We start from the raw sequence: 23,818 nt of genomic DNA, 5'->3' as shown, positions 1-23,818 counted from the left end.
TTAAGCATTGCAGTTGCCCCTGAAGTTTAGAATTGTTTATAGTAACATTGTTTATAGTAACATTGTTTATAGTAACATTGTTTATAGTAACAATGTTTATAGTAACAATTTTAAAAGTAGCCACTTTTGTTACTATTTGTTCTCCCGGAATCATTCAATTTGGTCTGATTTGAAGCAGAGCAGCGGCAGCCAGTGCCACGGGCCGATACAGTCAGTTTCCACTAGTATTACTCAATCATCATATTCAGTTACATATGTTATTAACCTTTGGTGGTGTGTGAGCAGTGCATCGGCGTTTCAGGCAGGTAACTTACTGGAGTGTTCCACTTTGAATTTTTCTAAATAATTTGTTCTAAATACTTAATTCTTGTATGCACGCCTCTCATTCAGGCGTGCATACAAGCCAGGCTTTTTTTCCCACCCTGCAAATGGAGCCACCCCATAAAACTCTGATGTCAGCCATACTTTATGCATTTGGTTAGTCTGCACTGCTGTTTGAGGAGGAGCTCCTATCATCGGTTCTTAGTTTCAGCCATCGTAGATCAATAAGCTCTGTCATCACGAGGCCTTTTCTCGACAGGGACCAGTGTGATGAACGACAACACTCGGCTCTCCGGAAATAAATAAATAAACTTTTTAAACTGCTGGAGCCACCGTGCCACAGAAAGCTGCACCTAACAAAAGTGCTGCGTGCCAGATGGGAGAGTTTTAGATGGTACCACAAATTTCTTCTGCCCGTCTCTGAGGATGCATGTGCTTTCTATTGTAGAGCATAGAGAAAATGAGACGGAGCTCGGTTAAGCAAATGGACAGAGCTAGACGAGAGTCTGGCTCGCATTAGGAGCGGAGTCGCAGAGGACGGGAGCGATACTATACAAAGACACACACTTGAAATTGTATTCTGTGCCACACGGGACTTTTTCCATTTATAATAAAAATGTTTTGTTTGTTCCTTCCTTCACTTGTATGTCATTTTTACTTTGATGTCCTGATTGTGTGTGTGTGTGTTTGTATTTACTTCACAGCACTTTAAGAAGCAGAGAAGGCTTATCCCAGAGAGAACAGTGTGGAAGTACTTTGTGCAGCTCTGCAGTGCGCTTGAACATATGCACTCTCGGAGAGTCATGCACAGAGGTATGCACACAACACGCTCTTATTAACACAAACAATTAGACTTTTTCATTCATTACAAGTCTTGGAAAATCCCTTAAATTTGTTGTTTATTTTAGTTTTTGGGATTCTGTGCTACCTTGAATATTTAAGATTACAAATTGGTGTGCACTGATCAGCTCTCAGCACGGGAGTGACAAGAAATGGATTTAACTACGAGACCCAGTAGAGCTCATATAAAATCTGATGTAATCCTGAGTGTGTTATTACACAACATAAGGAAAAAGAGCTTGTGAGTAGTTTGTGGCGCTGGCTGTCAGTAGGTTTCCCAGACGTGGACTAAGTCTAGTCCAAGACTAAAAGAAACGTTCAGTGAAGACGTCCACTTAAAAACAGTTTATGGTCTATAACTGTTAGTAAGTTGGATCCACGTCTGGCAACGTGAGCTGCTCAAGTATTTTTAGTAGCTCGCTGAACTGAAGTGAGAACGCTGGAAAATGTTCAGTGTTTTTCTGTAAAGGTGCTTTTTAGTTCAAAGTCAATGTGCTTAAAGTGAATTTTCTTTAGTGTGAATGAGCGCGTTTCATAAGGCGGGGGCTTAAGTGTAGGTGTTAAACAATACATAGACCAGAGAACACAGTGTTTATGGGCGCACGTGCTTTGAATAGGGCCCAGTCAAGTCGAGTCTCTCTCACACACACACACACACACACACACACACACACACACACACACACACACACACACACAGCTACAGGTGATGTACTTCCGTTTGGACTGACTTTGATTAGGGCTCAGGGACACTAATGAACCCTGAGCTCTGAGCTTTAATGACCACTTAGCAGAGACGGCCTATTCAAAAGCCGCTTACAGTTATACGGGAGTAGTAAATTTCAAAGCCGACGTGGGTCACATTACCAAGGAGTTTGAAACTATGTTAAAATGATATTTCCAATAATGGACTTTAAGCTTCCAGTTCAGTCATGTTTATTTAGCAGAGACTAAAAGTCAAACTTTCCTGAGTTAATATGAAGGAATCATCGTTTGCAAGCTGTCACTTTTCCTTCACTTTCAGATATCAAGCCAGCCAACGTATTCATCACAGCTACTGGAGTAGTTAAGCTAGGAGACTTGGGACTGGGGCGATTCTTCAGCTCTAAAACAACTGCCGCTCACTCGCTGGGTAAGTTATAGCACTGTGTGCATATGTGGATACACCAACGACCCCCACCGCTCAGTAATCTCCCAGTGTTGGATGTGTTTCATTAGGCACGGGCAGCTCAGAGCCATGTGTCATGTAGTCATTCTGCCTGCGCCGTTCTGTGCCCGGCACCTCCGCCGGCCACTTAGCTGCTTCCTGTTACCTTGACCTTTAACCCTGACACAGATGAAAACCGAGGCTGGCGACACAGAGGTCCGATTGAGACCGCGCCGCTTTACAATCGCGGTTATTGTAGAGTTGATGGGTGTTTGTGTCACAGAGGAAATAAAACGGCGTTATTTTTGTTTCAGGAAGTGAGAACTGTCATGGAAGCCGCCGCAGTAATTAAGTCTTTGTCCATTTTAATTTTAAAATGTGACATATCATACAGCCACATGACTGTTGGGATGACCTGACGGCCAATAGTTTGGTTTTTAGCACAAAAAAGATCTTTGCATTCAAGTTATTAGTTTTCTGCACTGTTTGGTGTTTTTAGTCCGTCTCCTCTTTGTGTGTAATAGACTGAACAGATGTGTCACTATGTTAAATCTGGAACATGTCAACAGGAGTGAGGACAGCATTGTGCTGAGTGTGTTTAATAAAGTATAGACACAGACGCATGCTGGCAATCTTCCCCAAGTAAGAAAAAAATTCTCTTTTTTAGAATAATTATTGGTTAAAATTCGTAAAATTCCCCTTTTTTTTGTTGTTGTGTTTAAACGCAGCATCTTAGCAACAGCACATACAAATAAGCGACGGCTGCTTATTTCATGCAAATGATTTTTAATATTTTATTGGGTGTTTTAGAAATATAGCCCAGAACCTGCACATGTGTTCTTTGTTGTGCTCGTCTGTCCTTTTTCTGCACGTTCTGCATTAAAACGCTCGAGCGATGTGTTGCACTGCTTTAGCAAAATAGTCGAACGCCCAGAAAAATAGAATAAATCGTGTTACTGATCAATGATGGGACTCGGTAACACCGGTTATAACTTGGCCTTTGTGCGGTACGTGAAGGTGCTATCCAGTATCCCCCGGGCAATTTCAGATACTTCATAGATTGGAAAAAGTAGGAAAAAAAGAAGAATTCCTTGGACAAATATAAGCACTGCCGTTCACACCGTCTCACTTCCCTATGTCAGACTGTTATTACCACAAACAGCGTGCTATTCTCAGCCTCGTGCAGCAGCGGCTCAGCCTTTGAGAAAGTGTGAATCACATGATCAAGTCAACAGAAGCCCTATCAGCTAAGCATCCTGCCGCGCCTGCAGAGCGGGGTGAAAGCGCCTGTGATTGCTCATTAAACGCTGAGTCCACAGCGCCCTCTTTAGGCCGACAGAGGACAAGCAGAGGGGTCAACTTGAATACCCCCATTAATCTGATGCTGTCAACATATTTCTTTAGATTAAGTATGCAAATAATATTTTTATAATGTTTTTTTGTTTATTCTATAATATTATTAATTAAAGTTCATACAAAGTGCAGTAAACAACGAAACTAAATTAAATCAAACCTTGGCATAAATATATTTAGTTCCATCTCTCCGGGGCTGTCTCATGGTCTTCCATGAATTTGAATAAGCTTGTGAAGGATACATGTGAGATGTTTGAAACATTAATTGCACACATGCAGATATTTATGTATGATGTCGTTCTAGGCGTGTAGCGTCTGTAGGTTAGTGAGACATGTCCACGTTAGGGACTCGGAGCGTGTCGTGCTTTCGCCCTCTTTCCCTTTGACACTTCCGAATCCCTGCAGATCTCCTCTCTGACTATAGCTTTTCTCCATCCCTCCCTCTGGTGCTTTGACTTTAGTCAGATAAGGATGAAGGTGTAGGTGAAGGAGAGAGATGGAGAAGGTGCGAGGATACTAGAATCTGAGAGTAGAAGGGAAGCAATACTGAGAGAGTGAAGTGAGAAAGAGAGGAGAAAGCAAAATGTCACAAAAGGAAAGAAGCATAAGAAATGAAGAAAGGGTGACAAAGAAACAGAAAAAGAAGTGTACAGTGTCCCAGGTGTTAGAGAAGAGTGTGACAGAGTGACAGAAGAAGAGGAGAAAAGGAAAGAAAAGTTAGTAGGAGCAGAGTAAGAGCAGAATATGACAAAAGTGACAGGAAAACGGAGGAGAAGAAGGAACGCGAGAGAGAAGGATGGAAAGAAAAACTGTGAGGAAGAGGTGTGTGTGTCTGTGTGTGTGCGATCGTGTGGGTATGTAATGAGCCCAGCCACACAGCTGAACAGTAGAGCAGGGCGGTGGAGCTGAGATGGAGGTCCAGGCATACAGCCTGTCAGCTCCCAGGCTTTCAAGTCAGCTGCAGACCCCCTACACACACACACACACACACACACACACACACACACACACACACACACACACACACACACACACACACACACACATTTTCTCTTTACACTCTTGCCCACGCTGAGAGAGACAGTCTTTTTGTCTCATGTATGGATGTGTCTGTGCACACAGATGCACATTCATACGGTCTGAATTTATGCACACACTCATGCAGAGGTAGATAATCATGCAGAAATTTGCACTATGCGCGCACATTAATGTGCACAGCATCCAAACTTCCAGATATAATAGCAACCAAAAAATCAAATCAGCATTAAGAACAGCGAGCTGCTGAGGTTACTCAGATTTAAGGTGGATACTTGCATTTAAGCAAAAGAAAGAGCAGGACCAGGACCAGGAAGTGAATAACGACTTATTACTGCCAATTGGCAATAATATAATATACCTGTAATTAACACCTGTAATGAGAAAGGTGTTAACGATGAGTTCTGGGAGTGAACGAGGAAAAGGGAAAAACAGAAGGAGAATGATTTTGGGATTTTACGCGTTCGTATAAAGCCTCGGTTATGTTATAAAAGCAGGCATAAACACAGGCGTAATATAAATGCAAAGAAAACCATAAAGGCTTCGCTGGTGTGGGGTTGGTTCGGCTGCTAATGAGAAATGCAGCGATAGCTTTGGAGTGGCACACAGATTAGAGGAGGGTTATCCTGCTAATGTAAATGCTTTACTTAGCATTAACACGACAGAGTTACAAGCTGCAGCGAGTGCAGACTAATCAATAGTTGTATCTAAAAGGCGACGAGCTCTGGTTGCATCTGCAGCAGATTCACGAGTGCACGGCTTTATTGTGGATGGCTTCTCACCTCCTATACAACACTTATCCTGTTAGGCAGAGAATACAGTGTTGTCATTGCTATTCACAATAATGGAAATCAATCCCAACATGACTTTCAATTTATTTGCATGAATAAGTAATGTGGCCTTAATTCAGCTCGCTGAAGGAGCCGCCGCCGCCGCCTTTTTTATGCCACTATTAGCATAAGAGAAGCTCATTCTTTTTAATCAACTAATAATGAATGTTAAGGGAGCCTGTTCAGACCGCACCATGAGACCTCACACACACACACACACACACACACACACACACACACACACACACACACACACACACACACACACACTGATGACCAATTAAAACATTCCCAGTATCACGTATTCTTCCGCTGGCTCTCCGGCTTCTTCTCCGTGCAGATGCTGATTATTTTCGGACTGACAGGTAACACTTCATTATTCACAATCACACATTTAACAGAAAAACACGTTTTCTGCACCGAAATTAAAGCCGTTTGCTTTCATTTCAGTTCCCACAGACTCCAAATCGAATGCCCCCTCTGTAATCGTTTTATTAAATGCAATTACAGGATTCGAGCTTCCTCAGACCTGTTAATGTGCAGAATAGCCCCGCACGCCAGCGTAAGAGGATGCTAAGACGACGGTTACGTTTGCACGCAGGCTGACGTTTCTCCCGAGTTCTTTCCACTCGAGAGGCGTTCCCGCCCTCCCAGCTTCCCTCAGCGTTTGTGTTTATTTTAAACTCAACAAGTCCATGAAAACTCTTCCTCCCGGCTCTGCACGCTTCCTGTGTCACGTTTTGTTTATGCGCTCGAGGCAAGACTGATCAGTTTGGATCAAACTCCATTTAATTAATACTTTTTGTGTGTTTAAGCCATAAAAACACTCCTGCAATGATTTGTCTGTAACGTCAAGTAATGTTTAAGATTTAATTCTATTGGTTACACCTCAGAATATGAGGCGGGGCTTGGACTGAAGTTCAACATACTGAACCAGGTTATATGTTTTTGTTTTTTTGGCTTCGCTGCGAGAGAGGAGGATAACAAAAAGGTGCTTCTGCAGTCTTGTTTTAGGATCAGCCTGTTGCAATAAATAAATGTTCCTTCTCTCATTGATGCTCCTTAACAAAATCAAAGGGTTCAGATCTCCAACATCGAGAGTCTGTTTGACTTTGTTCTGATCTCTGATAAATTTTCTGAGTGGTGACATTATTTTCTAAGAGGATTCATGACTCAGCACGAAGCGTTTTTGTTTAACTGGTGATGTTATTCTGAAGCGCTGTCGTCACATTGGTTACACTAAAGCTAAAATCAGGCTTTGCAGAGGTCCGCCAACATCTGGGCTTAGAGGAAACGTCGATTACACGCGAATTGACTTTTAAGTTAAAGTTAAAAACTGACCGTTGAAGTGATAAAGCTTGATACAAAATAACCGCTTAGTGTCAGGTTAATAATCAGCGTGGAGCCTAAAGTGCATTCAAGCTAATGTTGATTATTATTGAGCATATTTAGCTGTTTAACTTTAGCTTTATTCACCTGATCTGAGGTGTTTTCAGCAGGTTAAGGTGCTGGTGAAATTTCCATCTTTTATATATGACTAATAAAAAGCCTCTGCTGGTGTGCTAAGGTAAGGTAACTTTATTTATACCCATAGGCACGGTAAATTTGCTTTACAGAAAAAATGACAGCATTTGGCTTCCCTTTAAAAACACACATACCTAAAGATATAAACCTCCCTGTGGCACATATATAGTAATTTTAATATTTCGAATCAAAAACAGTTCTTATTTAATTCAGTGACAGCAACGGGGACAAAGCTGTTTTTATAACGCTTTGTCCCTCGGAAATAGAAACCTCTGTCCTGAGGGAAGAAGCTGAAATTCACCCCTTAGCGGATGGGAACCATTTTTAACCCTTTAAAGCCGGTCAGAGCAGCACGCTCTGTTTTGCGTAACTATTTTTAAATCCCGGTAGCTCTGCAACCACGTGAGCTAGCGCAATAATTTTTTTTGCATATGAAACCGGAGGAGTTGTACTTACATCTTATGCCATCAGCTTGTCCTCGGTCACAGTTTCCTTCCACATATAGCTTTGCAAAAACTGCATAAAAAGCACTTGCAGCAACAAAAACATAATATTCCAGAAACACGCTTTGCCGATCCGATCAGCTGTTCATAACACTTCCTACGTCCATCAGCGCGAACTATCGCATGTCCGCCATGACCTGCCTGAAACCGGAAGTGACGTCATTTTGCGGAAATGTAGTTTTTTACCATCATGGCCTCATGAGCCTATACTGGTGTTTTTAAAAGTTATCTTTGACTTTATGACTTTCTGTGTGGTTTCTGGGATGCTTAGGACTCATATTGCACTGCTGGAAATAGTTTATTTTGATGCAGATGCTGCTTTTTTGCAAATTTGCATCATAATATTTATTTTCGTTTTTCCTGCAGTGTATAAAAATTGGTGTATTTCAAAAATAAAACTATGAAGACACTCAAAATAAATTTCCTGTGGTGGGAAACTAGTTTGTGCAACTTTTTTGTATTTACAGTTTTGAGGGATAAGCCTCTTAAATTTCTCTAACTACAAATATATGTTAAAAAAACAAAAACTATTTTCAATTTTTTTGTAGTTTATTGCACTCTTTTGCAATTTATGTAATTACTATGCACTTAATGCAGACATATTATTAAAATTTAGGCTGTAATGGTTGTATTGATGTATAGCAACTTGAAATGCTCCCAAAAATGGCTCCACAGCATGTAAACATATAATATAAGCTCTGGCAGACTTGGTTCTATGGTAGGTCTTAAAGGGTTAAAGGATTGATAAAGCCATCCTCTGTACCTGCTTGGAACACAGGGAGGCTAAACAAGACTGTGGCTCAGCTATCAGACGACTGGACCATCTCAATATCTGATTTAGAGTTTTTCTCTGTGACAGAGGTCTGACCGAACCATGCCACCAAACAAAAGGATAAAACAGACTCAATAAAAGAACGATAAAACAAAGTTTTTGGTCAATGTGGAAATGAGCAAGTTTCCTATGATAATAAAGGTGCTGGTGACCCTTTTTGGTGCTTGGTAGACGTTTCCATGGGAAATCACAATAAACAGAAAGCAGATGAAAAAAATCAAAGCTTGCATCAAACTCATCCTGCAGAGTCACGACTGTATGCCGAGCTGCGGCTCCTGGTTGTGTCCAGTTGGGCGACGGTCTGATTTTCTGGAGCGCTGCCATTCGCTGCGGCAGTTTGGGATTCTTGAGTTTCAAAACCAGAGACGGGCCGACCGCTCCCCGGGCGTATCCTCTGACTGCTGCTTCAGATCATTACGGAGCCCCAGTAATCAAAAGTGATTGATAAATGTTGTGTGTGTGTGTGTACACAGCTTTGTGTTGTCTTGAACTTGCATGCACGGTCCTGGTATGTGTGCTGATATGTGACCTCACAGCCAAGCTTATTTCAAAACGACACAGACGACACTTTGTTACAAAAACACGGTGAAGCTGCATCATGAGGCGTGTGGGCGTCGTTGTTGGTGTGGAGGAAAAACAAGTTTGCAAAATGTTAACGCTCATTTTGTTTTTGTCCTGTTTCCTGTTTCGTCCACTTCTCTCCCCCCTCCCTCCTCCCACCGTGTTCCAGTGGGGACTCCTTACTACATGTCACCGGAGAGGATACATGAAAACGGCTACAACTTCAAATCTGACATCTGGTCGCTAGGATGCCTGCTCTATGAGGTAAACTGGGAGCGCGTGCACACACTGTCACCTCGCACTCGACGGCCGGAGTGACACGAGGACACACGAGCTGACACGTGTAAACAACCCGTTCTCATCCGTCGTCGTGCAGTAATGGGAAAAATACAAACACGCACGCTTTGTTAGTTAGTTTGTTTTCCTCTCGTCTGGTCGCGGCTCGTTCGGGCCTCGCCGTCTGTAGACCTGCTAAACATTGAGAGTCTGCAGAGTGAAGGGAGCTGACGCGGCCATGTGTTTTAGATGAAGCTTTCCGGTGACACTGACTAGTTTGATTAGTGGGGAGCAAACCACCACAGGGCGCTGCTGCAGACCACACTGAGCGGAGACAAGCCCGGGAGGAGCACACACAGAGGGAACAAAGGGAAAGGAGTGAGGAGCAGAACGATGATAGACACGGATGATAGCAGTCAATCTGACATCGCAGCTCGCCGGCGTTCCCGTGCAGCGCGCGCGCAGACACACACTGCGGGCTGAGGAAATGCCCACATTTTCCTCCCCTCGTCTCTCCCAACTCCCCCGAGCTGCTGATCATTTGGGCTGCATTTCAACGCACCAGTGACTACACCTTCTCTAAAGCGCCTCAGGCGCAGAGGTGGAGAACGCGTGAGGAAGAAGTTTGAGCTCAGCTTGCAGGTCATGGTTGCTCAGAGACCACAGTCCTTCATGCTAATTAGCTCCCCACAATGCACTGCGGCAGCGCACGTCTGTGGTTGGCTGAAGGATGTGGATGCTGTAGGTCACACTCGGTGTTTCTGTGTGTTTGTGCGATCGCTTGCATGGAAGCCGCTCCTGTTACTGCTAAGAAAACAGCTGCACAGGGTCGGGCACGCCTACAACAGTCCCAGCCTTTACTCTTTACACACATCAGACTCACATTAACATTTTCCAACAGGCCGCTGTCCATTTAAAACTTTCATCATGTGCTGCATCGATTGTTTTCCGCTTTTAGCTGGCACACAGCACTTTGATCTTTCATGCATTTCACTGGCGTCACAGTCTAGACCGAATACAGAGGAAGTGAGATGGAGAGCAGAGATGAGGAGAATCTGGGAGCGAGCTCGAGAGCAAAAGTGAAAAATGGATGAGACTGTTTCTCTTTGAGTAAGCCAGAAGGCGAGGAAAGATGGAGGGTGAAAAAGTTTAGGAATCTATATACGAACAATATAGGAAGCTGGAGAAGGGCGGGGGAATAGGCAGGAGTCATAAGAGTGAATGAAAAGAGAGGAGATGGAGGGTTTGGGAGCAGAGGGGAAGGAGTGAAAGAGGAAAAAAGCGAGAGCGGGGTTATAGATTGCTGGAGCGAGGAGAAGGATGGGGGGTGCTCAGTACTGCAGGTACAAGAGCAAAGACAGAACTCCAGCCATCGGGTCAAGGTGAGCCGTGCAAGGGGCCTGTGGAGATAAAGATTTTACAAGCTTATTGTTACCAGAGCAGCGCTCGCCACGCCATGCATATTCTCTTTGAAGAGCAGTCTCTCGCCTCGCACTTTTCTCACTGAGAGGGCTCCGCGGTGCATTCGTTGTCAGGAAACTCGCCTCTCTCCAAAACTCTCTTTGCTCACATCTTCAGCTTTCTCCGAACGCCTTCCTTTTCCTCACTTAACCTTCAGGCATGAGGAATTCACACAGAAATCCACGCCTGATCCCTTCGGTGCTCATTGATTTCAGTACAATAGGAGGATCGCGCTGGTTTTCGAGCGCGCGCGTCCGCGAGCGTGCGTGCGTTTGTAACCCGGGGAGTTCGAGAGAGCCTGCGTTTTTCATCCTCGTGCCTGGGGGGTTAAGTTCGGGTCCAGGGGGCCGCACGTCAATACCTGGTCATTGTATCTGCGTCCGTCTTCATCTCCCATTCTGTTTGATCCCCTTCTTGTTGTGTCCGACTTCATTACATCGTCTGGCCCCGCCCCCTCCGCCCAAACCGTTGACACTGCCGTAAACGGGGACGCTCAGCTGGGTTGTCTCCCACGGCGACATGGTCACATGGTTGCAGGGCAGGCAATGAGACTGCTGTCTGCTAGCGCTCGTTACAGTGAAACCACCTCATACTTGAATCAGTACCACACACACACACACACACACACACACACACTCGCACACACACTCGCACACACACACACACACACTGTGGGTCGCCTGCTTGCATAGATCTCTTGCGGTTTCTGTTTTGCTCTTAAAGTTGGAGGAGGAGAATATGTCGACGTTTTACTGGAATGCGTCTCCTTCCTGTATGAAGCGTAACCATCCGTACCTCTGACTGTGCCCACGCCCCCTCCCCTCTTGTTTTGCTGGAGCTTTTACGAGGCCCAAAAATGCCGGGTCCTCCGAGCAGCTGGCGTTTGCATGTGATGAGCTGTGGTTAACCCTCTGTGTGGCAGTAACAGAGATTTTTGGTTTTAACCCTTTAAAGCCGGTCGGAGCAGCACGCTCTGTTTTGCGTAACTATTTTTAAATCCCTGTAGCTCTGCAACCACGTGAGCTAGCGCAATAATTTTTTTTGCATATGAAACCGGAGGAGTTGTACTTACATCTTATGCCATCAGCTTGTCCTCGGTCACAGTTTCCTTCCACATATAGCTTTGCAAAAACTGCATAAAAAGCACTTGCAGCAACAAAAACATAATATTCCAGAAACACGCTTTGCCGATCCGATCAGCTGTTTGTAACACTTCCTACGTCCATCAGAGCAAACTATCGCATGTCCGCCATGACCTGCCCGAAACCGGAAGTGACGTCATTTTTGCAGAAATGTAGTTTTTTACCATCAGGGCCTCATGAGCCTATACTGGTGTTTTTAAAAGTTATCTTTGACTTTATGACTTTCTGTGTGGTTTCTGGGATGCTCAGGACTCATATTGCACTGCTGGAAATAGTTTATTTTGATGCATATGCTGCTTTTTTGCAAATTTGCATTATAATATTTATTTTCGTTTTTCCTGCAGTGTATAAAAATTGGTGTATTTCAAAAATAAAACTATGAAGACACTCAAAATAAATTTCCTGTGGTGGGAAACTATTTTGTGCAACTTTTTTGTATTTACAGTTTTGAGGGATAAGCCTCTTAAATTTCTCTAACTAGAAATATATGTTAAAAAACAAAAACGATTTTCAATTTTTTTGTAGTTTATTGCACTTTTTTGCAATTTATGTAATTACTATGCACTTAATTCAGACATATTATTAAAATCTGGGCTGTAATGGTTGTTTTGATGTATATCAACTTGAAATGCTCCCAAAAATGGCTCCACAGCAGGTAAACATATAATATAAGCTCTGATGGACTTGGTTCTATGGTCGGTCTTAAAGGGTTAAAGGCTTTTTTCTGTGTTGTTGAATCTCCTCGTTTGCTCTCGAAGCCTGAAGCCTGAATAAAAGTGTCTCTACCTGATTATCTGTCAAACTTTATTAACAAAATATTATTTGTAGATTTTAATTAGGCAGTCGATCTCACACACACACACACACACACACACTCTGTGTCTAAAGGCAGGCCTAACGTTGTGATGTGAAACCAAACTAGTGCTGCAGGCGTGTAGGTGCATATGTGAGAAAGAGAGAGGATGAAAACACAAATCTAGTTTTTATTTTGATACATTTACGGTTCGATGTGTATTTTTATTTATAACTGAGGATTTGTGAGGAGCTCTTGAGTCTCAGGCCGTAAAGGCTCGAGGGATGAAGGTGGTCGGGAGGGGGGAGGCGGGAGTCTCACGCAGCTCCTTTAATTGGCGTACAGGGAGAGGAGCTGGAGAGCGAGCGTGTGAGATTAATGTTAATTAAACTGGAAGGCCCTATGCAGACCTTTTAGGGAGGGATGCTACCTATACATGACCCGGCCTAACGCAGGGCAGAGTGGGAACGTTTGACGTGAGGCTATTCTGATAGTCGTCACTTTATGATGGACTTTGAAACAGCTGCTCGAGGGTTACGAGTTGGTTTAGAGTTAGGATATAAATCAGCTAAGGTGGTGTTAAGGTGGTGGTTTGCATTGGGGTTTCCCCGTGAAGCCGTGATGTTACATTTCAGGACGAGGGGCTGGTGTCAGCGAGGGTCCTCACAAATATAGAAGCACAAACCTACGTGTGCGTGTGTTCTGCCACCAGCAGCTCACAGCCCTCAGACAGACAGCAGGCATGCGTGTGCATTGTGTGTCTCTCGAATATCAATGAAGCATGCACACACACACACAATCGCGCACACACACCGGGGGCTCAGGGGTCAGAGAGTGAGTCAATCATCTAAACCGTTGCGACGACACAGTCTGAAAAAAGGAGTGAGTGTGTGTTTGTGTGTGTGTGTGGGTATGCATCTTTATGGTGTGTGTGTGTGTGTGTGTGTGTGTGTGTGAGCAGGGGGCCGGCAGCTGTCAGGGGCTAGGAGCAGCAGGCACTAATGAAGCAGATGAATAGTGCAAAAACTCCCAAATACAAACAGGACAGTTGACATTTTTCATCTGTCAAAAGCAGAAGATGCATGAAAATACGACGGGGTCTTGTTTAACCCTTCACACGCTGCCGTGTGCAGCTCTTCTTTCTCTCCTTTCTCTCCCTCAGTCTCACTCACTAATTGGGGAATCTGGATTTCTGGAAACTGCTAATTCTTACATGGATACCTCAAAATATAAAACCTGCACATGGACAGAAATGTGTATTTTTACACGTAGAAATGAATCGAGAAATGATGATGATGATGATCTTTGTATTTTATTTTCTGTTTTTGTCTTGTTGTTGTTTTTTAACATGAGAATGAGCCGAGCGCCTAACACTGCGAGCTTTGGCATTTTCAAGTATCGACTGTGGTTATTCAGAAGCGATTGGATTCTGAAATGAAAGGGCGAGATGTCCACTGACCTCGGCGGCAAATGACTCATAGGTTCAGCAGCTTTGTTGGGCAGATGATTTATTTACAAGCTGCAATGAATGACTAATTAGATGGTCATTTAATTGCAGGTAGGGAGCTGTTGTCTATGGAAACGCATGTTAAATAAGGGTCCATAGCAATAGCACTCTGAGTAATTAACATGTTGGAATAATGATACCGTAACTTGTTGCCACCTGTGTTAATGGTTTTTTAAATGTAGTATGGTGTGTGTGTGTGTGTGTGCAAACGTTCACCAGTATTACTTGTTCTTGTTGAGTCCACGCGTGTGCTAACCATCAGCTGTTTAGCATCCTTCAGTCGTCCTGTGAGTGTGCACACGGCTGCTTCTGCTCGCCTTGGTAACGACAGGATCAGGTTTTAAATTGTGACTTTGCTAATTACAGAAGTGCATCATTGATGACGTGCATGAATATTCAGCACCGTCAGCTGCTGGTCTCGCAGTCGAGGCAGAGAGGCGTTCACAGACAACAGAGGGAGATTCTCTTTCACTGGATGTGTTTTGTGAGCATGAACAGTAGAGCAGGGCGACCAACAATATTTATCACGATGTACATTTGAAAATTTGCAATAACGATATAACTGAAGATATAATTGACACGAGACAAAATACTTTACAACTCCTCAACTTTATTAGTGCAAAAAAAACAACATAAATGTATTTTCACTTAAACAAGCAGCTGTTTTAAGTGCATTAAAATAAATATAAAAATGTAACAGTGCAAATGCAAATTCTTTGCTGACAGTTTAACCAAAAGGCATTTCCAGTGGAAACTGGCCGACATATCCTCAGCATAACCATGTATAATATCCACAACACTTAAAAAGAGGTTAAACACACACAATACGGTAATATTATGTTGAAGCACAGTACGTATCACTCCGCGAGGCTCCGCCTACGATAGCCGTAATGCTCCGACAATCCATCAAGCGGTGCGGCTTCGTAGCAGTGTTGCCAACTTAGCGACTTTGTCGCTATATTTAGCGAGTTTTCAGAAAGTGTTTTCAAAAAAAGACGTAAAAGACATTAAAAAAAACAATAATTGCTAAAAGAAATTTAATTTGTAGTTCTAAATAAACTCTAAATGCATTTAGGACGTTTTTTGCTCACTTTATGTCTCGTCCACGATGTTATTTCTCTCTCCAGCAGCGTAGGTTACAATTACATTAGCATGACCAATTATGCAAATTAGGCGATGATGTCATTTAGCGACTTCTAGCGACTTTTAGGACAACCAATAGCGATTTTCCTTACTGAGGAGTTGGCAACACTGCTTCGTAGCTTAGCAAAGTCGTACTGAAACACTTGACAGATTTTCGAGCACCGTGCACATAAAATCGTTTCGAGGTCAGTAAACACAACCAGAGTTCATACATAAGGCACACGGGATTATAAAGGGCTCTGTCGACTTTCAGAAAAATCAAAGGATGATTTTAAGTGTCGTATTTTCCAAACAACACGGTAATAACGACGGCCCGCTAGCATGCGCTACCAAAAATAGTGCTTTGTTGTGTATCTGACGGACGAAAGCTAAACCGGTTCCACACCAGTGAAGCTGCAGCATTTTTACAAACCAGTTCAGGTTCATCTGTTTCATTTAACGATCCACTTTCGCTCTTCTCATTCTGCGTCGCCGAAATGTGCGTATGTAAACAAAGGCACTGCACATGCGCGTTTTACCCATATTCTATCGCGATATTTAATTTTCTTATTGTTGCCCAACATTACGCCGGTATTACCGTGAACGTTAATATAGCCCAGCCCTAATGAACAGTATTCATGTAATAATTAACACGCTTGTAAACGCTGCTGCTGTCGTCTTGATTTCCCTCCGCGGGCTCGGACAGCCGAGATCTGGCTGATGGTTTCATTGAAGGCAGCCATGATTAAGCCAGCTACTTTTTACCGGTGCATTAGAAACACCAGCACACTAGGCGAGACTGTTTCCTTGTCTCTGCAGCGCTCGACTGTACGTGTTAGCTGATGGAGACAGAAAAATAGTCTGTGAGGAAGCTGAAATAATCCAACGAGTTTGTGTGTGACACTAGATGGCCTCTTTATTCTTTTACCTCAAACACTTCCTCCTTTTTCTTTGTCGGTCCGATTCACACAGACACATTTTCCTCTGCAGCTTGAAGGTGGTTTATTCTCACTAACCTGCTGTACTCTGTGGAAGCTTTGTGTTTGGATTCACGTATGGAGGCTTTGTTCTCATCTGTTTTCACGCTACCAATTAGCAGATTGTCAAACACACACTGTACTTTCTCCAAGGGACACCTGAGCAACGCTTCAAATAGGAAGGTGCAATCTTCCCACTGATTGGCTCGCTCTTCTTTCCAGCTGCTTTTCTGAAGTTTGGAACAAGCTCACGTACCGGTCACTAGTTCTGTTACAGACACACGATCGTCAGCCTGCAGACAAACAAATGTTTCTCACAAATAGACCGTACAGATCATGAGATCACCCAGGAGTGATTAGATTTGATTGCACTCTTACTGCATCTCACAATTTCCTATTTAATGTTTTTGTGGTGAATACAAACGAAGCTCTGAGCGCTTTCTCACACACAGCAGTGATAATGACCGAGCACTTACACGCTGCTTGTTTGTGAAAGCACTGAATCAGAAAAGCAGTAAGCATTTGGCGGCTGCTTGTTATGCAAGTGTGCTGCAGGCTTCACCTTTCTACAAGAGGAAGTGAGTCAGTCACCGAGTCTGGGAAAGATGGCGTGCGTCTTTCATTATTCTTAGAAAGGCAGCGAGGATCCTTCACCTCCTTCCACTCACAAACAAAGGTTTCCACGCTTTCCCGTCTTCCTGCTCGTTCCCACTTGCCCTGCCTCTGCTCTGCTCGCTCGCGTTTGTTTTCTGGAAAATAGACGTGCTCGTCTGGCAGCGTCAGCATCGCGGGAAAGTCCACCAGCCTGCAGCGAGAAGCTTCCGGTGGATTTGTTTTGTTTCGGTTCGGCTGAAGTTGTGCTGATATGTACACAAAGCTCTACATATTGACTTGTTGTCTTCCTTTATTTTCTCCTGCACCCAATCCCCGTAATAATCAATAGGATGCACGTCAGTAGCAGAGCTGCAGACTCTGTTAGCACAGGGTGCAGAGTGTCTGCCACCTGTTGAGAGCTTGATTGGGTTTTACTTCCCGTTTTAACTTCACTCACTGACTGCTCTCGTCTTCTTCCCACTTTCTGTCTCTCTCCACGTCTTCTTATGTCTGTGCTTCAGATGGCAGCCTTACAGAGTCCGTTCTATGGGGATAAGATGAACCTCTACTCACTTTGTAAGAAGATAGAACAGTGTGACTACCCCCCTCTTCCCTCAGATCACTATTCAGAGGAGGTAAGTACTCGTATCAGCTGCCTTTTACTTCTCAGGAACAGAGTAAATATAGACTTGTTCAGTGTTTGTAGAGCAGCCGCCATAGTCTTTAAACAAATCCCCGTCTCTTTCTCTTTGCTTTTACTTATCAAACACTTAAATGATATTTTATGGTGAAATCCACCCGTCTACCTGAGCTGCAGCGCAGGACCGTGATCAGAAGGCTGGATACGATTTTAGCCGCGCGTATCAAAAGCATCTGGCCGCGCTCGACGGTGGGGCGAAACGAAATGCGCCAGAGTGTCGCGTTTCCCTCAGTTAACGTTAAATCGTCTGCCGTAATTCTGCGAAGACCGATCCGTGCGCCGGGCTGCGGTTAAAGATCACCTGATCGCTGATTAGCGCTGACGTGTGCATGAATCTGCGTGTTTTTCTGTGCGTGCCCTCTTTGCGTGGGTGGCGTTCCCCCGTCTGTTTCTTTTAAATGAAACGCTCGCGCTCTGAGTCACAGGCGTACGCGCACGTGCAGGTATTGGAACCTTTTTCGGTTATTGGCGCATTTATTAGATTTGCACTGTTAAAAAGTCGCCTCATATCTGATTAAAGTCAAGAACGCCGCTTTATCATGTTTGAGGCCCGGCGCTGAACGACTGCAGAATGACATCACCCCACAGCTAAGCTTGTGGTTTAGTTTGAGTTTCCAGTTCAGATATATTTAATAAACCCAGTATGAACCATCACGGTCAGGTTTGACTTTAAAGCCTCCGATCTGTAGCCGGTGCGTCTGCAGCGGCTCATTTTAAATGTCTGCTCGTGTCTCCAGCGAGCTCGTTCACCCTGCAGAGAGAGGCTTTTGTTTGACTCTGGTATTTACCTCATTAGCCTGATAAAGGCTAATTGTGAGGTGTTTTAAGCCTCTGCGGTCGCTCTGTGTGTGTTTTAGTTCTTGCAAGTGTATATTTGTCACACGAGCTCCTTCCACGCACACACGAGCGCCACGCTGAGCCTCTGCGTTGCCCCACATGTCACCCCCATCCAGGAGAAAGGAAGACAAAGCGCAGGAGAGAGGGAATGATGGAGCGAGAGACAGGGCGATGGAGAGATGGAGATGAGGGGGGTGCCTGCAGCGCCTGTCTGGATGTAAACAATGCTCCTGAAGGATCGGCAGCAAACTGTCAGCTGCTCATCTTTGTTGTGTCATTTAACCATCTCCATCTACGCTCCCCCCACCACACACTCCCTCCACCAGCGCCGCCGCCCCCCCCACACACGCATGAATATTTTACATATCTGCATCTCGGCGCCCTCCCCATCTCCATTCTGTGCGACTAATTCTCAGACTGTCTGAATTTGCATCTTCGCCTCACTTTCTCGCTCGCACGCACACGCTCGCGCGCCGATACACAAAACTCGGCCGAGCCCGCGCGCCGCGCAACAGCGGCCGGGAAGTCGGCAGACGGTTACCATAGCGACCTCATGTAGATGTTTTTCCCCCCCTTTCTTTCCTCGTCTTTTATTATCTTTTTTTTTTTTAATGATGGCGGTGGCTGTTCCGCCTGCGAGCCTGTCTATCTGCTCCAATCAGCCACCGCGCGCCGCTTCAAGTGGAAGCGCTGTCTCCGGATGGCAGCGGAGTGGCAGCTGTGTGCGTGTGCGTGCATATGGGGGGTGTGCTCAGGTAAAAGTGGATTCAGCAGACCAATAAATGATTAGCGCGCTACCCCAGCCACGCTCACAGTCGGCTTACCTGTTGCTCTGTTGTTGTTGCTATGACGGGAGAGGTCACCTAGAGGGCGCTGTTAGCAACTGTTAGCTTTGTCTGCTCTTGTTTCACTGCATCTCTGACGATGTTTCTCTTCTTTCTGCGCCGCCAGCTGAGGAAATTGGTAGATATGTGCATCAACCCGGACCCGGAGAAGAGGCCGGACATCACCTACGTGTATGACATTGCCAAACACATGCAGAGCATGACGCAGGGCAGCTAAGCCCAGAGTTACGCACACGATGCCTTGCAGAACTCCACGACCTTCTTGCTTTTCAAGCTGGACTCGTCCGTCTTCATTAATAGAAAACTTGCTCCAGTTTCTTGTCATCAATAGTAACACGTTTTTTTTAATTTTCAGAGTGCTCGTTCAGTCTGTAACCTTTCCTCCCCTCGAGTAAAGAATATATTATATTACCAGTGCAGCTCCTTTCCTAGACTTTAATGTGTGTTGTATCTCACCGATGTGTCGCTATGGCTTTCAAACACGTCATCCTGCTCACGTCAGACTGTTTCTCAGTATACGTAGTGCTAAAGCAGAGATGGGCGCAATGTTCAGTATTCATCAACAGTCGATCGGCGCAAAATATCATTAAATTTGACCTCGAAAGCTCTCGATGACCGACAGTCGCCTCAGATGGCACAAAAAAATAAAATTAGTGTCTCAAAACGGAGCGAAGAGACGTTCTGCAGCAGCTCTGCGGAGTCTAATTACGGTTGAAGTGTTGTTGTGTTGCACTTTTTACCCTGGTACTGGGAGGCTGGCAGGGTGATCATGTCTAATGAATGTATTAGAAAAGGAAGGATCGTTTAGAGGGTCGACTACAGCTGTGCTGGGGGGACACGAGCAAATGTCTCCGCAACACTTTGAATGTAAGTCATTGTGACGCCCATGTATTGTCTTTGAAAATATCACAGTGTGTCTTTTCTGACAGCCGAGCAGGCGAAGAAACCGTAACAGCAGCAGTGTTGACGTTCACGTCCTCACGATACCAACGCGCTTCCCTCCATGATTGAACTGACGAGAGATGAGCTGCAGTTTCGTTTGTGTCCGAGCCGTCAGGAAAGTAGATTAGCTACACAAAACTGTTAATGTTGCAGTGTGTGTGTCTTTTATGTAACAAGTGAGAAGTTACTGATCCATGCTAAAAGTACAGCACAGGTAACAGCCAATCAGAGGAGAGGAAATGGTTTATATGTGGGAGAGCATCTTTATGATTTCTAGGCTTTACTGAGGGGGAAACATTTAGTCGTACCTGGAAATAAACACCAAAGAATAACAAAGGAACCATTAAAATGATCCATTTGTGCCTTTAGAGGGAGACGACTTCAATAGAGACAGGAAGTGGTTTACTTAACAGCGACGATACAGCGAAGGTGTAGCCTGTAAACGAGGTTCGATGCTGCTTTATTTCAGTGTCTTACACGTTAGCGTCAGACCCTGTGAACTCACACGTCCTGTTTTTAATGTTTGTTTTTATCAACATCCTTGTGTTACGAAGTCCGAGCTTCCAGGTCCGAGACGGCGCAGGTTATTGTGTGTTCACGGAAAATGTTGCAGTTATTTGTCTGATACTTGCAAACGCAGTGTTTGTGTTTGTGTTTGCTGTCGTCCTAGATTTTGTTCCTTCGTTGTTTTACGTTCCCATGGCGATAAAAGTGTTTCTGCTCAGTGATTCTCTTAAAATCTTCACCTGCAGTCTGTGTAGCACCAAAACATTGCAGTATTTTAGAGTTTTTAAAGGAGCTGTGGCACTATTTTTATTAAATATTTTGCTTTGATGCTATACAGAATCCCTGCGCTCAGTGTTTTAGGGCCTTTTATGCTTTTTCTTTGAAGCATATCTAATTAAGGCTCCTGATCATTTATGTTAAAGTGCGTTTCTAACAGCAGCAGAGCGCCGCAGATGTGGAACGAATGTTAATACGCAGAAACAAAGACGTTGTTTCTTCTGTTGGTCCTCGCACGGCGCTCGTGTTGTCTTGATGCGACGCATCACGGCGCTCCACTGCGCCTCTTTTAGCTTTGCCCTGTTTATCTTCCGCGTCCTCCTCAGCATAGTATTGAAGAGTCCAGGTGTCGGCCACCATGCAAAGTACTGGTAATTGATATTTATTGTTTTGTTAGTTTAGTTTTCTGAACATTTCATGTCAGAAACATACCCGTGACACGCCTTGTATGCAAACTCGATGTAATAAAGCTTTCAAATTTCATTTTTCTTCCTTTTGTCTTGTTTTTCTTGGAGAAGGTTTCGATTGTGACAAATGTGCTTTCTCTGCAAAAACACAAGCAGAGCTACAGGTCACGGAGGCCAAACATGCGGCCCAGGGGCCAAACATGCGGCCCAGGGGCCAAACATGCGGCCCAGGGGCCAAACATGCGGCCCAGGGGCCAAACATGCAGCCCAGGGGCCACTTGTGGCCCACGTCACTCCTACTTGTGGCCCATAAATAAGTTCTTAAAGAGATATTTGAAATGTTAAAAAACATTTTCTGAAATATTTCTGTGTTTTCTTGTTTGTTGTACTACTTGAACACTAAAGCGTCCAATGAGGCTGCAGTGTCAGCAGCTCATGTAAGTTTGAGACCCTGGTTTTAATTTCGGGTTTTAGGGGCCTGGATAGTAAAACTGGTCCTTTTTACTTCATTTCAAAGTAAGAACTGGAATATTTCCCTTGTAAGGATACCACAGTGTTCCAGCTTAAAGGTAAGTTGTAACTTTCATTGGTTTGTACTTCAGAAAACTTTCGTTCCTCATATTTGTTCAATTCAGCTCAACTTGTCATCTGTGCAGATAAATTAGGCTCGTCCTGAAAACTGAACTCACTGACGTCATTTCAGTGTTATTTACTGATAGAATAGCTGCATGTTATAAGAAATTTAGTTTTATTACAAACAGGAAATCACCGTATAAATGTAACAACATGTAACAAGTATCAAGTTTGCTGTAAAAGAACCTTTGATGTCGTCTTTTCTACAGAATAGTTTCAAATGTAAAAGCCCAAAAATAAAATGTTAACAAATCATTTCCTCTAAAGGTATTTAGACCCTCTGCTACTTCCATGTTTACTTTTGCTTTTATTTAATGGAAGCTAGTATTTAATTTTTCTGCTTATAAAGAGCATAAAAAGAATTATAGCATGATGTCAGAATTGAAAAGGAAAAAAAAGGTCATTGTTATTTATGAACTGAAAGTATACGACACGTGGATCGGCTCCATCAGACTCGTCTGTCTTCTGTTAAGCGTCTGTGGCTGTTTAGTTTCTGGACTTGATGCATTTCAGATGGTCGATCTTGACTCCAACAACCAGGGCCGAAGACGTGATGAAGACACAGATAACAGTGATGACAGCGTTACTATTGTCTGTATAACAGAAGAACATCCAAGTGGTGACATTCAACATGTAGAATAAGACGTATATACATTTAATATGGTTTTATGAAAGAACAGGAAATGCTTCTGACCAGTAGGGTTATTAATATGGTTTATAGAGAGAGTCAGCTGGTGCTACAGTCAAAGAAAAAAGCATTTCCTCTCACATCCATCAGAACTATTGAATGAATTTACACAGATCAGACTAATGACATCAACCTCTGGCAACAAGATTCGTGTGTTTTTAAATCTTACTCACACTGTGGAGGCTCAGCAGGTGTTTCAGTGGCTGCAGGACGTTCAGATCAGATGAGAAGGTAAAACAAAATCGAAATATGTTCATATGCAGCAAAAGCACGGAAATAATCAGGATGTGCACCTATATTTACTCTACTTTTATATTTACAAAATTACAACTACAGAGTCACGATCAGACCCTCCTGATTCAACCTCCTTGGACCTGAACTCTTTCATGGCTTTTTTAATTTCTCTTTGCTATTTGGGCTGATGGGGACCTGATGAATGTAAAAACAAAGAATTACCAGATTTTTGCTTCTGAAAAAATAAATAAAATCCACATGTGAAGGTTTTAAATTTCAATAGAACAATGGCAGCAGAGCAAAGTTTAGTATTTTTGTCTGGACAACCCAAAACCAGGTCCTAGGAGGTTCAAATTCAAAGGCAAAGACCATGCGTTAAATACAGGCTCCTGTAGAGTACGGTGAGGATATGGAAAGACTCAGTTATACAAAGTGTTTTTTTCCTTTTTTACTTGTTTGTTGAAACACTGAACATCATATATGAGTCAATCAAGCATAAAAAAGGCACTTAAATCAAAGTAATAACCAGTTTTGTGATTGAATCCAACAGACGACTTAGTTTCAAATTGGCTGTTTGCTATCTGTAGGTAGTTCAGTGAGCCCGTTGTAAAAACAAATAATTGTTCTATTTTATTTTGTTGAATCTATGAAAAATGTCAATGAATTCGACAGCATGAAATTGGAGCAACAAGGTGAAAAGTAAATCGCTTAAAACTCGGCAGAGTTCAAAATCTGACTGAAAGACACATCTGACCCTTCAGTTGGCCTTTCTGCTATTTACTGAAACCTCAGCTGGTCTCAGTGGAAAGGAAAAGGTGGGAGAAAACGCTCAGGTATGACACATCACACAATACCTGGACTGAAAAATCAGTGGCTACAGGTTAATAATTATAGTAATTAATTGTCAGGAGAGACGTACTCGTGAGTGTCT

General features: G+C 43.7%; 1 protein-coding gene across 2 annotated transcripts in view; it reads left to right on the top strand.

Moving 5' to 3' along the window:
* nek7 (NIMA-related kinase 7) overlaps nt 1-21,408 on the top strand; it is a 67,975-nt gene extending 46,567 nt beyond the window's left edge. For both annotated transcript variants that reach the window (XM_085137077.1, XM_085137076.1), the window contains 5 exons: nt 1,026-1,134; nt 2,186-2,293; nt 9,116-9,210; nt 17,340-17,453; nt 19,307-21,408. In XM_085137077.1, the coding sequence (XP_084993203.1) occupies nt 1,026-1,134; nt 2,186-2,293; nt 9,116-9,210; nt 17,340-17,453; nt 19,307-19,417 (537 nt within the window). In that variant the 3' untranslated portion in view covers nt 19,418-21,408. The remainder of the gene's footprint in view (nt 1-1,025; nt 1,135-2,185; nt 2,294-9,115; nt 9,211-17,339; nt 17,454-19,306) is intronic.
* Nucleotides 21,409-23,818: the final 2,410 nt, after the last annotated feature.

The sequence above is a fragment of the Neolamprologus multifasciatus genome, chromosome 17 (assembly GCF_963576455.1).
Source record: "Neolamprologus multifasciatus chromosome 17, fNeoMul1.2, whole genome shotgun sequence".
In the NCBI taxonomy this organism is placed as follows: domain Eukaryota; kingdom Metazoa; phylum Chordata; class Actinopteri; order Cichliformes; family Cichlidae; genus Neolamprologus; species Neolamprologus multifasciatus.
Note: the sequence above shows the minus strand (reverse complement) of the source record. Positions and strands in the feature narration are given on the sequence as shown.